Raw genomic sequence first — 15742 nt, forward strand, 5'->3', positions numbered from 1 at the left:
CTCAGAAATGTACTGCGTAATCGTCTCCGTGAGGCTGATTTCGGGTTACGGAGGGCATACATTCGCGTCCCTCTGAGCCAACATTACAGACAGGCACGTTTGGATTGGGCTGAAGATCACGTCAATTGGACAGACCAGCTCCAGTACTTTTCACCGATGAATCAAGATACTGCTCCACAGATCGCCGTGCCCGAGTGTTTCGTGGGAGACAAGAACATGACCGCCATGGAGGGGCTCAAATATGATTTGGGGTGGGATCAGTGGACCTGGAAGGACCATCCCTAGCTAGTACCGAACTAATCAAAGAAGGAAATAGTGAGTCAGTTACAACTATGTGGTGTATCGACAATGTTTCAGGCACATAGAGAGAATACATTATGGATTAAAACAAATTACCAATAAGAAAGAGAATTTATGGATGTCAACTTCTTTACTAAAGGGAACACAACATTTCGGTGTATATGCTTACTCCTTACGAAACGTTGTGTTCCACATAATAAAGAAGTTGACATCCATATATTCTCTTTCTTATATGTGTATCACTTCTAAATGCCTTTCCTAGACTTAAATTATCAATACTTCAAACTAATATTTGTATTCCAGTCATTGATATATGTTCCAGGAAAGCAATGCCTTTAGATAGTAAGATTTGTTTGTGTCACATAACTCAGCAGTCAGCAATATCCCGGCTATATATCTTATAAATTATCTGTTAGACGTTGAGACGGAGCGCAGTTGAAAACTGTAAAAAACCAAACGACGCCACGTATATTGTCTTTGGTGCTCACGTCTCCTGGCATTTTCACCTTCGTATCACGACGACCTGAAAACAATCAGGTCTTGACCGAGCAAACTAGTGAGTGATACCATGAGCAACGACGCACTTCACTGGGGCACGATGCAACACAATCAGCCACGTGACCCGACTCACAATCCATGTGGTCGCCCCTTACAACAGACATAGCGAGGAAAATATAAAATCAAGTAACAAGTGTTATCTATATATTCTCGAGAATCTAACACGCAACCTTCGTATCTGCAGTCCAGTGAGTGTACGAAGCACTAGACTACCGTTGCGCTGATAAATCACAAAGCTTTTAAACATGTCTTTTTTTATACCGTACGGCAGCATCAGCTAGTTTACTAACTAAAGTTTCCCTAAAGTTTATGGAAAGTAGGTTTGGAACATAAAAATGTTGATAAAAATTGTTTTATTTTTTTTTCGGTTTATATATTTAAAACCTTTATCCCGCGGATGCTGAGGAATGAAGATCAATGCTAACAATCCCGAGGGCTGCCATTCATGTATAACACTGACAAGTGTCGACACAAGCATTGATTATCGCAGCAAACCAACTTAAAATGTGAGCGCTCCAGCCTATTGTCTGAAGTGGAATAGGCCTGGTAGTTTTCACGGAAGTGCAATATTTACCAAGTAGATCTCTAGCTCGGATGTAACTATTAGCTGAAGGACAAACACTAGTCCTAAGTACTATTGCTAGGTCCATTGAATTTGCTTCAGGCCAACACAAATGTGACAAAATAAGAAATATAAAAATATGTACATGTCACTTCGTCAGATACGATGTCATATTTTATATTACAATTCTGCATGGGTCTTCTAATTCTTCCGGGCGGTCGGGTAGCCTAGTGGTTAAAGCGTTCGCTCGTCACGCCGAAGACCCGGGTTCGATTGCCGACATGGGTACAATGTGTGAAGCCCATTTCTGGTGTCCCCCGCCGTGATATTGCTGTAATATTGCTACAAGCGGCGTAAAACCATACTCACTCACTCACTCACTCTAATTCTTCCACCGATATTCTTTTGGCACTTGGATTTGGATCCCTGTTATTAGTATGCATATTATTTACTAAAGCGAATGCTCATATTGATTAAAAACAAACAGAGCCCCAAACTAAAAACTAAAACAAACTCAAAGATTGTCTGATTCGCGTTCGTGATCAAGTGCAAATACCTACAGTTAATAATATCTGGATGGCCATGGTTGCAAAAGGTTAAAAAATAGGTACAAAAAGGTTCCCTTTTGCAGAAAACGTATTCAAGGCTTTGACGATCTAAACCAACTCTTTGACAATTGAAACACACGTCTGGTCGACTATTGAGAGCAAGCTGAACTCGAAAACCAAAATGTAAACACATTTTTGGAAACGGATGTAAGAGGAATGCACGTGTAGATAAAAAAAAGTAACTATCACCATAAGGGCGTCCTACCTTATTTTTATATTAGCCGGTTCCGTATGGCAATAATGTTTTTCTCCTTTTGACCTATTTCAAGTCATTAAACATAAAATACAGGTTTGAATAAGTTCTAAAATCATTTTAATATTAAAACAAGTTCGTATCTTCTGACATGTAGTTTCGGGCAAAATGGAATCGGATACTACATTGTTAATTTACGAAAAGGGAAAAAAACTTTCTACACAGGTATAGATATATTCTTATTAAACTATGTTATTTTATTTATTAAATTTGAATGACAGATGATTGGTTGGGTGGTTTGTTGTTTAACGCCGCACTCAGCAATATTCCAGCTATATGACGGCGGTCTGTAAATAATCGAGTAAATAATGGACCAGACAATCCAGTGATTAATATCATGATCATCGATCCACGCATTTGGGGTCGATGACATGTATTAACCAAGTCAGCGAGCCTGACCACCCGATCCCGTTAGTCGCCTTTACGACAAGCATAGTCGCCTATGAAGACCTATTCTACCCCAGAATCTTCACGGGTCGAATGACAGATGAAACTGATCTAGGGCTGCAATCTGTGACAGTACACATTTTTGTCGTGGTCAAAGGGGGACTAAAGTTTGTGGTCAAGAGAAGAAATTCTGCTAGGTAGCTTAGACTGTTCTCCTGTCAAAGCGCTAAACTATCGGCGCGTATCAGCAGTGGAACCAGTTTACTTGATAATTTCAAACAGAGTTGCGTCACTTGTATGGGCGGCCATTCGGTCAAAAAATACAAAGTTGAAATAAAGGACAAAAGTGCGCAATATAATTGTCAAATGTTACGAATAAAGTATTAAATGTTACAGATAAAGGTCCAATTACAAAACAAACACGTCGGTTATAAAATACAAAGTTGAAATTAAGGTAAATAAAATTTGACTATTATTGCATACTTTTGTCCTTTATTTCAACTTTGTATTTTTTACTTAATAGCCGCCCATACCTTTGTACAAGCTCCCTTCACGCACTGCGTTATACTTCATCGAAGGGAAGTAACTCTAGTTAGAAAATAATCGGTGCGTTATTATGTTATGACGTCACACGACCTTGTAGCAAAGGAGATAACCAGTAATTTCTAAGCCCTTGCTCAGTGTGTGAATGGCCTATTGCTGTGCATGGGGAGCTTGCATTTCTCAATAGAACTCGGAAAAGTCCACACTATATGATGAGTTTAAGTATGGAGCTCGCACAAGGGACCTTACTTATATATTATTATATATATTATATATATTATTTTATCATAACACTGTTATCTCCCTTAGATGATTATCTGCATAGATGGCGTGGCGCGACGCACTGTGGCTTGCCCCCTTCACAACACACCTTAACAAGTTATTTCGTGCATCTTTTGTACCAATTTGACATTATTCTTGTTAAACAAAAAAAACCATGTATCTTGGAATTGTCTGCCATAAAAAGTCTAGATTTATGATCTGTCTGGATTCTCTTGTACAAAAGCAACAGCGAACATACCGCATGCTATTGGGTAAGATTTGGCCCCAAATGTAAGCTGCAAGAATCTGTAAGGCCTTATGGGAAGAGCCGGACGTTCCATGACTGAGGTATAGGGTACGTAGTCAGTGTTGCTGAAGTGCATAGATATGTTTACACTTGAATGATTAGGGGACATTGTGCTTTAGCCTTTCCCCAGAAAACACATTTGATGTGCAGGAGCTGTGCTAGGATTGTTTCTCCATTATTTACAGTATTTAACAGATATGTGAAAATGTATTGGCGAATGAAAATGATGATACAGTATTGTTTCAAAACTGCTCTCAATGAAAAAGCTGTTGTGTAAAATACTTCATCCTTGACCAGCTGGAAAACTTTTGAATAAATGCTTCATCCTTGACCAGCTGGAAAGCTGTTGAATTAATGTTCCATACTTGAACAGCTTGAAAGCTGTTGTGTAAAATGCGTCATGCTTTACCAACTGGATAGCTGTTCAATAAATGCTTCATCTTTGACAAATTGGAAAATGCGCCATCCTTGATCAACTGTAAGGTGTAAAACAAAACGTTTCATCCTGTAAGATCCTGTTGTGTAAGATCATCTTTGACCAACTGGAAACGCGTTGTGTAAGATGCTTGATCTTTGACCAACTGGAAACCCGTTGTGTAAGATGCTTCATCTTTGACAACAGGAAACCCGTTGTATAAGATGCTTCATCTTTGACAACAAGAAACTCGTTGTGTAAAATGCTTTATCCTTGACCAACTGGAAACTCGTTGTGTAAGATGCTTCACCTATGACCAACTGAAAACTCGTTGTGTAAGAAGCTTCATCTTTAACCAACTGGAAACCCGTTGTGTAAGATGCTTCATCTTTGACCAACTGGAAATCTGTTGTGGTAGATACTTAATCTTTGACCAACAGGAAACCCGTTGTGTAAAATGCTTCATCCTTGACCAACTGGAAACTCGTGTAAGATGCTTCATCTTTGACCAATTGGCAATCTGTTGTGTCAAATGTTTCATTCTTGACAAACTAACCAACTTGCGGTGGCTTTGGTTTATAGGCAATATGAGTTACTTCCCTTGGCCCATTTTCGAACCCCCCCCCCCCCCCCCGACTTTTAATTGGTCGATGGTACACTGTAAGTAGAAATCAAGGGCAGGTAATTTAACACTTGTGGATGGGTCCAGGGGTTATTGTAGGTCTACCGAAAAGCGAGCCCTGACGACGTGGATGATGCTTATCTGACAGGTTGGACAAGATTGATTTTGTTTGTTTGTGAGAATATACTGTTGATTGCAGTTTGACCAACATCGCAAACAGTCGTCACATCCGTGTAAAACAGTTGCTCACCACAACACAAAACCGACATGGGGAGATATACATTCACCAAACAACAAAATATGCACACAGGGTACAGCGCAGGCACCAACCAAAGGTCTGTCTATCCTGTGTTTCCACACAGGGTACAGCGCAGGCACAAACCAAAGGTCTGTCTATCCTGTGTTTCCACACAGGGTACAGCGCAGGCACCAACCAAAGGTCTGTCTATCCTGTGTTTCCACACAGGGTACAGCGCAGGCACAAACCAAAGGTCTGTCTATCCTGTGTTTCCACACAGGGTACAGCGCAGGCACAAACCAAAGGTCTGTCTATCCTGTGTTTCCACACAGGGTACAGCGCAGACACCAACCAAAGGTCTGTCTATCCTGTGTTTCCACACAGGGTACAGCGCAGACACCAACCAAAGGTCTGTCTATCCTGTGTTTCCACACAGGGTACAGCGCAGGCACAAACCAAAGGTCTGTCTATCCTGTGTTTCCACACAGGGTACAGCGCAGGCACCAACCAAAGGTCTGTCTATCCTGTGTTTCCACACAGGGTACAGCGCAGGCACAAACCAAAGGTCTGTCTATCCTGTGTTTCCACACAGCCTACAGCGCAGGCACAAACCAAAGGTCTGTCTATCCTGTGTTTCCACACAGCCTACAGCGCAGGCACCAACCAAAGGTCTGTCTATCCTGTGTTTCCACACAGCCTACAGCGCAGGCACCAACCAAAGGTCTATCTATCCTGTGTTTCCACACAGCCTACAGCGCAGGCACCAAACAAAGGTCTGTCTATCACCAACCAAAGGTCTATCTATCCTGTGTTTCCACACAGGGTACAGCGCAGGCACCAACCAAAGGTCTATCTATCCTGTGTTTCCACACAGCCTACAACGCAGACACCAACCAAAGGTCTGTCTATCCTGTGTTTCCACACAGGGTACAGCGCAGGCACCAACCAAAGGTCTATCTATCCTGTGTTTCCACACAGCCTACAACGCAGACACCAACCAAAGGTCTATCTATCCTGTGTTTCCACACAGCCTACAGCGCAGGCACCAAACAAAGGTCTGTCTATCCTGTGTTTCCACACAGGGTACAGCGCAGGCACAAACCAAAGGTCTGTCTATCCTGTGTTTCCACACAGGGTACAGCGCAGGCACCAACCAAAGGTCTGTCTATCCTGTGTTTCCACACAGGGTACAGCGCAGGCACAAACCAAAGGTCTGTCTATCCTGTGTTTCCACACAGGGTACAGCGCAGGCACAAACCAAAGGTCTGTCTATCCTGTGTTTCCACACAGGGTACAGCGCAGGCACCAACCAAAGGTCTGTCTATCCTATGTTTCCAAGACGTCGATTATAAAGACATAGATTCAAGCCAAACCTAGCAGTCTCCTTAAAGAAATAGAAAAACAATCAGTCCAAAGTAATCAACTATTCAAAAAATTATATCGGAGCCCTAGGTGCTAAGGATGTCTTTCCCACGGTCTTTAAGTAATCAATAATTCAAAATATGATTTCAGAGCCTTTGTTATTAATGATGTCTTCCCCCCAAACACTTATCTCAACAGCAACTTTTAAATGTCTCTCACAGATTTATGCTTCACTGTCAACTGATGATGACCCGTCCAATACCTTCCCTGTCCTTCGATTCACATGCATGGTATCCAGTATTTTACAAACACTTGAATGCTCCTGACAGTACTCCAATCATTCAAGTGTAACTTCCAGTATCTATTGATCATAGGCGTGTGGTAGCATTCACATGCACTACATACTCTTATGGTCAATATCTGGTACTTCACACTTGAAACTTTAGAGATAAATCCCCGTGACTTTCATTTTGAACATCAGTTGACCACATTTGAAGCTCAAGTCCTCATGACTTACAGCAGGATACAGAAGGTGGCCACTGTCCTGAACATGGTGCTGTTCTGCACGCTGTTCATGGTGTTCCTTCATCCTGAGAGAGTGCAAGCTGCTGCTTCTACCAAGTCCTGCCTCTACACACTTCAAGCATCGACCACCACAAACATCCTCCCCGACAGCATCGAGTCTGTGACAACATCGTCCCGTACTGAATGTCTTGCCCGGTGTGTCGGCGTCAACCCCTGCACCGGCGTAGTCTACTGCCCCGATGACGACGTCTGTTACCTGATGGCTGCGACATCTGACCAAGGCAGCGTCCCCAACGCCACGTGTCAGATGTTTGTGGAGGGGGATGCTTGGACGCAGGTAATAAGTCAATCACTCACTCCATCACCAACTTTCATGATTTTCATATACAGTGAGACCCCAATAAGGATCATCAATAACTCATATTTCTGACTCTCACCCGTTAATGCACCTTTACGGTTTTTCGCTTTTAACTCAATTTCCTAGAGAAATGCGGAACAACCAACTACACCTCAAATCCTTCGCATATAGGCCTTTTGGCCTATTGGAACATATGGATGTCCCTGTTTATCCAGTAACCAACCACTTTGACACATTCATCTACATCTGACACACAGATATGTTGGTTGTGAATCGGGGGGAAACGAACAAAGAGCTATCGTTATTGAATAGAAATATAAAGTATAGTAACCATAAGTAGGCTGTTATAGTCTGAGAAAAGATATCTAGATTGGAAAAATATATATTTACAGACAGAAGCCTTGTCACCATCAACAGAAACAACGACCTCGTGTGCAAACCCTGGTAACATAGCCGGTGCAACTTGCGATTGTCTCCCTTCCTTCACAGGGACACAGTGTGAGACCCGGATTGAAGGTAATCGTGTATTGCTTCTAACCAAGGGCACCGGTTTTCTTTGATTTGATGGGCAGTGGGTTTGACCTGTGGTTTAAGTGTTTGTTGAAAACCCGGGTTCAAAATCCGGACAGGGATAGTCTGTGAAGCCTTGTCTAGTGTCTCTAGCTGTGATATTGGTTTAACATTGCTGAAACTCGGCATTGTACAATATGTACTCCCTTTAATGTGTGTGTGCAGTGCTCACAAACCTTACGTTTACTGCCGTACCTAAATAAATAAATGGCAAGTGATTCCACGGCATTTGATCGCCTAACTGAACTGATTTACAGAGCGTGCACACCGGCTCTCACGTGTAGACCTTCTTAAACGCAAAACATATTGTCAATACATACGTCATTCTTAAATACCGGAGAGTGTCAAATCGAGGCTGTAAGCAGCTACTTTGTGAACAACGTCATTCGACTCTATTTCAGTTTATAACGAATATCAATGTGAGCTGAAGAACAAATGTGGTTCCAATCCACGACATTTCATACTGGTGAAACTTATATTTTTATTCTATTTTGTGTCCAATATTCTGTAGCCCTCTCGTAACATTATCCATCATCAATGACTAGTTTGTAAAAATATCATTTCCCCGTTGCAGACTGTACAGACGTTTCCCTGCATGTTAGTAACTCTCCTGGCATCTACACTGTCTGGCCGACCATCTCCGCACAACCGTTTAACCTGGAATGTCAAGGCGTCAGTACCATGATGATGTTCAGGGACAAAACCATCAGTGGCTGCGAGGCGACACCCGTGACGTACCTCGACGTCCCCTGGGCCGACTACAAGTCTGGGTTCAACCACTCCGACTGCTACATGTGGCTGGGCCTAGAGAAGATACACGCTCTGACCAGTGTCCGACCTTATCAGCTTTTCATTTCCTTGAAGAAATTTGATACCACTCCCGGTCAAATGTCTTACAGTGCCTTCTACGTCGGTGACGAGGCCTCGGAGTATCAGCTGTCGGTGTCGGGTTTTACAGGTGATAGCGTTTTTGGAGACCGCTTCAACCTCGGGGACCCAGCTAGAACCCTGGATGGGAGTCACTTCTGTGCCAAGGACCACTGCAACAATTCAGCCTACCCGTGTGCCGAGTGGCATAGAGGAGCCTGGTGGAGCATGCTGGATGACTGTCAGACGAATCCTCACCACAGATATGATATTGCCTGGGTTCTTGCTGATAGCGTCAGCACCGAAGATTGCAAAAGTATCTACATGTTCATAATACCCGTCTAACTCACTACGTCGTCATAGTGTAGAGGTACATGGTTTCCCTGCTCCATGCTTTCCTAGTCACTGCAACACTCTCACTGTCACGATTATTACTGTATCTTTGAGCATGCTATGACGCCGTTTGAAAGAATGTTGAAGGTTCCAAGGACGATGGAAAAACGATGAACAGTGAAACCCCGTTTATCCGGATTTTAAATTTCCGGATTAACGAAAAAAGGTTACAAAGTAATGTCACTTTGTTAACATGTAAATGTTTCCAGATGAAAGGTTGGGTTTCGGATTAACAGGGTCCGGACTAACGAGGTTCCATTGTGTATGGTTCTTCAGCCCATGTTACTGTTTGAGGTTGCTAGCAAAACTGGAAACACACGTTACATATGCCTATCTACCACAGAAGTTATCTGAATGGATATTGTTTTATGCCGCAGTCCACGATATAAGATCTACATCTCAGTTCTGTTTGGTACCACAGCGATATACTATCTTTATGTTGAGCAGTTGTAATGTTTTTTGTCTACGTGTTGACCGTGTATGCAGTTGTACAAATACACTCTCCCGTGTCACCATTATCGACTTGAAGCTATATTTGTCCATCAAGCTTATCCTTTACTATCAATGCACCGTTCCGATCACATCTTCATAGGGAGACTTTATTAGAGTGAGTAAGTTGTGTTCACCACGATTACAAACGGTATTTCTGTTATAGTGGGGGCAGGGCTGGGGTGGGTGTCAGTGTAATGTGAGCCGAAAGTCACGGTATTTCTGTTGTGTTGGGGGCAGGGCTAGGGTGGCTGTAAGTGTAATGTGGGACGAAAGTCACGGTATTTCTGTTATGTTGGGGGCAGGGCTGGGGTGGGTGTCAGTGTAATGTGGGACGAAAGTCACGGTATTTCTGCTATGTTGGGGGCAGGGCTGGGGTGGGTGTCAGTGTAATGTGAGCCGAAAGTCACGGTATTTCTGTTGTGTTGGGGGCAGGGCTAGGGTGGCTGTAAGTGTAATGTGGGACGAAAGTCACGGTATTTCTGTTGTGTTGGGGGCAGGGCTGGGGTGGGTGTCAGTGTTATGTGGGACGAAAGTCACGGTATTTCTGCTATGTGGGGGGCAGGGCTGGGGTGGGTGTTAGTGTAATGTGGGGCGAAAGTCTAAACTGATGCAGGTCGATGACCTTTAGTATAGCCACGAGCATTGGCATTGTGCTGAAAATAGCCAGGTAAAATTTTAGGTCCAGTCTTGGATTCACACCTACGATTATCAAATCCTTGCACGAACTTTCCACTCTAAATATGCAACAACTCTCCATTGTGAATTGGGTCAGCCTGTGCCACCCGCGACAACATTTTTTATTGAAACCATGTGTGAGTCTCTGTTGTCTTCTCCCAATACTAAATATAACCGGATATTATTTATCACTATTCGGTCACGACACGAGGATAGGTTTTTATATAATGTTAGCAAAAAGAACTACCCGAAAACCAACCACAATCAATATTCTTTTGTGTACACTATTTGAATAAGGAATCTATCTATTGTAATATGTGTTTAATGCATGTGTGTTGTGTCACGTACATACGTATCCGACTGTGCAAGGTTTTACCCGTGATTGTCGTGCTGCTTGATGTAATGCTTGAATATTGCTTAATAAATGTTTGAGAAATGTTGATACGGATGTTGTTTCCCTTTACACGGGAGCTGATTCTACGAGTGAGTAAATGACTTCGGTCACCCGTGTCGGGACGAATCTGACACGACAGAGCGAGCGTATGTATGAACTGGAGGTGAGGTGAAATGGGGTTTAACGTCGCGTCCAAGATTATTCACTTACATAGCGACGTGCATGCACGTGTGTGTGTGTATGTGGCTGCTTGTACTAGTCCGGACTGATGCCGATTTATAGTGCTAGCTCACTGAGATACCATGCCGCACTTTAACATGAATACCCCACTCAGACACAGTATACTCCGACTCCGAGCCGACCAGTCCTTGTTTAAGCCCCTTAAAGCCGAGCGCCAGACAGGGTAACAACAAGTACCATATTTAAACGTCTTTTGGTATGACGCGGTCGGGGATCGAACCCCGGACCTTCCGCTCTCCGGGCGGTCGCTCTACCACTAGACCACGGAGGCGGTCTGTATTGCTTAAATATAAGAAGGATTTTAATTAACGGCGGTAACCATAATTTGTTCCAAGCACCTACGGTATTCGGTAATAACATTAACAGTTTAAATCATAAGTCCCACGCACGAGAATCTGATGGCACACAAGTTCAGTAGCGTGTATGGCCACCATGTGAGTTGACAACTGCCACACAACGCCCCCGCATGGACCTTGTGATGCTTGTGAACACATGATTGGGAAGACGACGCCATTGTTGCTGCAAAATGGTGCCAAGATCTTGCAAATTCTGTGGTTGGTTCTGGAGAGTGCGCAGACTTCTGCCATGAGCATCCCATACGTGTTTGATGGGATTGAGGTCGGGAGACCTTGACGGCCAGTCCATGACGTTGACTCCCGCATTCTGAAGGAAATTCCGTGTCAAAATTGCTGTGTGGGGTCTGGCATTATTGTGTTGGAAGATAAAACCGGGTCCATGGGCTGCCATAAAAGGCAGAAGTTCTGGTGCCAGTACCTGGTCGCGGTAAGCAGCAGCGTTGAGGTTGCCACGGATGACAAGAAGCCTGGAACGTGCATTGCCACAGAAAGCACCCCACACCATGACACTTCCGCCTCGAAATCTGTCAACTTCCTGTACACAACACTGGGCGTAACGTTCATGACGGCGCCTCCACACCCTCGCCCTACCATCAGCAAATCGAAGATTAAATCGGGATTCATCACTGAAGACGACTTGATTCCAATACCTCTGAGTCCATCGTAAGTGTCGCTGTGCCCACAATTGACGTTGACGTCTGTGTAATTGAGTAGAATCGGCCCGCAGTATGGCCGTCGTGCTTGAAGGTGAGCAGTTCTCAGACGGTTTCGAACAGTTTGCGCACTCAGTCTACCCCTTAACAGTTCATTTCTGGTTGATGTAGCCGTCAAAAATCGGTTACGGAGGTGACGTAAGACAATCTGACGATCCTCTGCATGTGACGTCACACGTGGTCGACCTGGCCGAGGGCGATCAGCGGTGGTACCCGTTTGCTGTAGACGCGTCTGTAAATCATAAACAGTCTCGTCGACTACAACCTATCGTCCTTGCGAGGTTCCCGTCTGCAACATGCCGATGGCACGTTCACGTTGCACATTTGAAAGGCGTGGCATGACAAATGGCCGTAAAGACTTTTGTTTTGTTAATGACTGCTAACAAGTATGGCTGAAAACACGTGTGGTATTATGGCCACGTGACCAGTTGCACGTGAAACCAGTATATATATATATATATATATATATATATATATATATATTACAGAGATCTTTGATATTGTAAACTCACTTTAAAAACTCCGAATTTCTTATAATGAATTCAGTTTTTTAAAACTGATGGTTACACCAAAGAGGTTCTGATAGTACTTCTCTAATCTTTGTTGAGTTTTCTATAAAATGTTCCCCAAGCAGCCAAAACATCTCTCCAGTAAGGATAAGCTAAGTGTATATAGTTTTCAATATTGGCCCCCAAATAGTAATATGTTTTTTAGTGGAAATATGCCAGGGTTATTACAGTTTTTTTATTTGATTTTTTTGTGTGTGGAACTTAAACTTTTAAAGAACTTATAAAAGACCTTACCTCTATCATTATCAGTCTTCCTTCGTCATATACTCAACAACAAAAGTTCCTGTGACACCAATATTTTAGTAGTTTTTTTCAAACAAGTAAAGTTTGGTTTTCAATATTGTAGTACATGTATGGAATCAAGTCACAAAAACGCAACTCCTAAAGAAAAGCATGCATTCCATGCAAAAGTTGACTTTTATGCAAGTCCCATGCATTTCACTACCCAAGAATGGGTATAAAAACACGTATTAAAAACAAAGCATTGTTTAGCATCGTGCTGACAACAACCACTCAGAAGAAACAACAAAATTACGCAATTATTCAACATTACGAAATGCCACGCCTGTCCGAAAATGAGCGTCTGCGAGCCATTGGTATGCTTGAAGCAGGATCGAGTCAACGTGATGTTGCAAGACAATTTAACGTCCACGGAAACACCATTTTGTGTTTATGGCAACGTTGGCAACAGACGAATGCAGTCAGAGACCATCCTCGGAGTGGCAGGCGTAACCAATAATCGACATGACAAATGGATTCGAACAACACACCTACGAAAGCGATTCCAGCCAGCAACAGTGACTGCAAGAAGCATCCCTGGCCTTCGACGAATATCTTCACAAACCGTACGTCGTCGCCTCAGATGTGCAGGAATTGTCGCCAGAAGACCCGCCAGACGTCCCATTCTGGCAGAAAACCACCGTCAAGCACGTCTACAGTGGCGCAGACAGTCATGCAGTGGGGACAAGTTCTATTCACTGGTGAGTCTCGTTTTCACCTCATCCACAGCAATGGACGGATTCGAGTGTACCGACGTCGAGGTGAACGTTAAGTCAATCATTGTGTCATGGGAGAAGATCGGTTCGGGGGCGGCAGCGTTATGGTATGGGGTGGGATTACAGCAAGACAGAGGACCCGTTTGATAGTGGTAGAGGGATATCTCAATGGACAGCGCTACCTCGACGAGATCATCGGCCCTGTTGTTCTACCGTTTTTGCGTCGTCATGGCCCAGGCATTACCTTTCAACATGACAACGCCCGGCCTCATATTGCTCGACCTGTTCAGGATTATCTTCAACAAAACAACGCGAATGTCATCCCCTGGCCGGCTCGCTCCCCTGATCTCTCACCGATCGAGCACATGTGGGATGAAATGGATCGGCGCCTTCGACGTCAACCACGTGTTCCACAGACACCCTAGGAACTTCGAAACATGCTCCAGCAGATATGGACAGATATCCCACAGGACTTTGTGCGACGCCTGGCCCATTCCATGAGACAAAGATGTGTTGCTTGCATCGCAACCAGAGGTGGACAGACACGCTTTTGATTTGTAAATTGACATTTTGGCATGTTTTTGTTTTTTATGAAATCACGCATTTTCTGAAGTGAGTATGGTAAATTAAACCATTTGAACACTTACAGGAGTCTTTTATCTGTTGCAAACCGAAATTGTTTCAGATTTGGTAAAAAAACATAACTTTGCATTAAATCTCATCCAATATCACAGGATATTTTTTGTTCAGTTTATTTTCTAATTTATGTTGTTCGTGTTATTTTATCCCATTTACCATTCCAGATAAATCTGTAAAATATTTTGTTTAGTTCATCAATAAATTCACTTGGAGGGTTTGGAAGAGAGGAAAATATATGCTCTGAGGCTGACAGGGCCAAGGTTTTGACAACAGTAATTTTACCTATAAATGTTAAATTTCTTTTCGTTCCATTCCCTAAAATTTTATTAATAATTCCATTCATTACCCACAGATTATTTAAGTTAGAATTAAGCTTTATTCCTAATATTTCAAAAGCACCACAGTGCCAGTCTAGTTTCAGATCCTGACAGAATTTGATGTTACAGTCTGTCGTTGAGCCTATCCATATTGCTTTTGTTTTATCAATATATTTTTTTAATCATGACATTTTATAAAATCATTTAGGGTGTCAATAGCCGTATTTAAACTTTTATCAGTCCCATTTTGAAATATTTCTGTATCATCAGCATATTGTCCAAGTTTATGTTCCACATTATTCTGTTTGATACCTTTTATTGTATTATTAACACGAGTCATTATTCCTAAAGTTCCAAATATTTCTGCAACGATCAGGAAAAGATATGGAGACAATGGGTCTCCTTGTCTACATCCCCTTTCGTTGTAGAAGAATGAAGATAGGTGTCAATTTTTTATGATGCAAGATGAATCATTATTTATAAGTATGCATATCTATTTTCTCATTTTAGGCTTTTTCAGTATAAATTGATTCGAAACAATATCAAATTTTTTTCCAAAGTCTATAAGTAATAGTAAACCAGACGTATTTTGTATTTTTTTGTTACAAACAAGATATGATATAGTAATCGTATGTTTTCGTTAATACATGTTCCAGGGATGCCTTTGGGTATACATTTAATGACATCTTTATTAATTGTAAGACTTAAAGTGTCATTTTTAAATGTTTCTATAATATATCTGTATACCCATATTCCAAGATCCTTCCAGAAAACAAATTGAAATCTCTACAAGGAATTCATCAATACCTGGGCTTTTGTTATTTTACAGAGATTATACGGCCTTTGTTATTTCATTCATGGAAATCATGTCTTTTAAATTATCAAACTGTGATTGACTAAGTTTTGGTGTATTATGTTTGTAAAATGAGTTTTTGGTTTCATTAGTTATTTCTCCACTTGAAGAGCATAGTTTCTCATAAATAAATGCTTTGTGCTGTTACAATGGATTGTCCATCGGTTATTAACTCCCCTTTATCTTCAGTCGAACAATAAACAAACAAGCGTGTATATTGATATATGTAACGTATTGACTTATATCACAATGTAAACACTTCACTCTGAGAAACACGCTGGACAAGGACAAACATCACACGTGCAACATGCCATTCAAATGTATAGATGAGCTTTAAGACTGTTTAAGACCGCCCTGCAGCAAACGGAAA

General features: G+C 42.4%; 1 protein-coding gene across 1 annotated transcript; it reads left to right on the forward strand.

Annotated features, from left to right (window-relative positions):
• The first annotated feature begins 6911 nt into the window (after positions 1-6911).
• On the forward strand, positions 6912-9765 carry LOC124145320 (tenascin-R-like). The gene is made up of 3 exons (XM_046515035.2): positions 6912-7278; positions 7692-7815; positions 8444-9765. Exons 1-3 carry the CDS (start codon positions 6925-6927, stop codon positions 9079-9081), a joined length of 1116 nt encoding a protein of 371 aa, XP_046370991.2. The 5' UTR covers positions 6912-6924; the 3' UTR covers positions 9082-9765.
• The last annotated feature ends 5977 nt before the right edge of the window (positions 9766-15742 follow it).

The sequence above is a fragment of the Haliotis rufescens genome, unplaced genomic scaffold, assembly GCF_023055435.1.
Source record: "Haliotis rufescens isolate VD_foot unplaced genomic scaffold, xgHalRufe1.0.p SCAF_10, whole genome shotgun sequence".
Classification (NCBI taxonomy): Eukaryota; Metazoa; Mollusca; class Gastropoda; order Lepetellida; family Haliotidae; genus Haliotis; species Haliotis rufescens.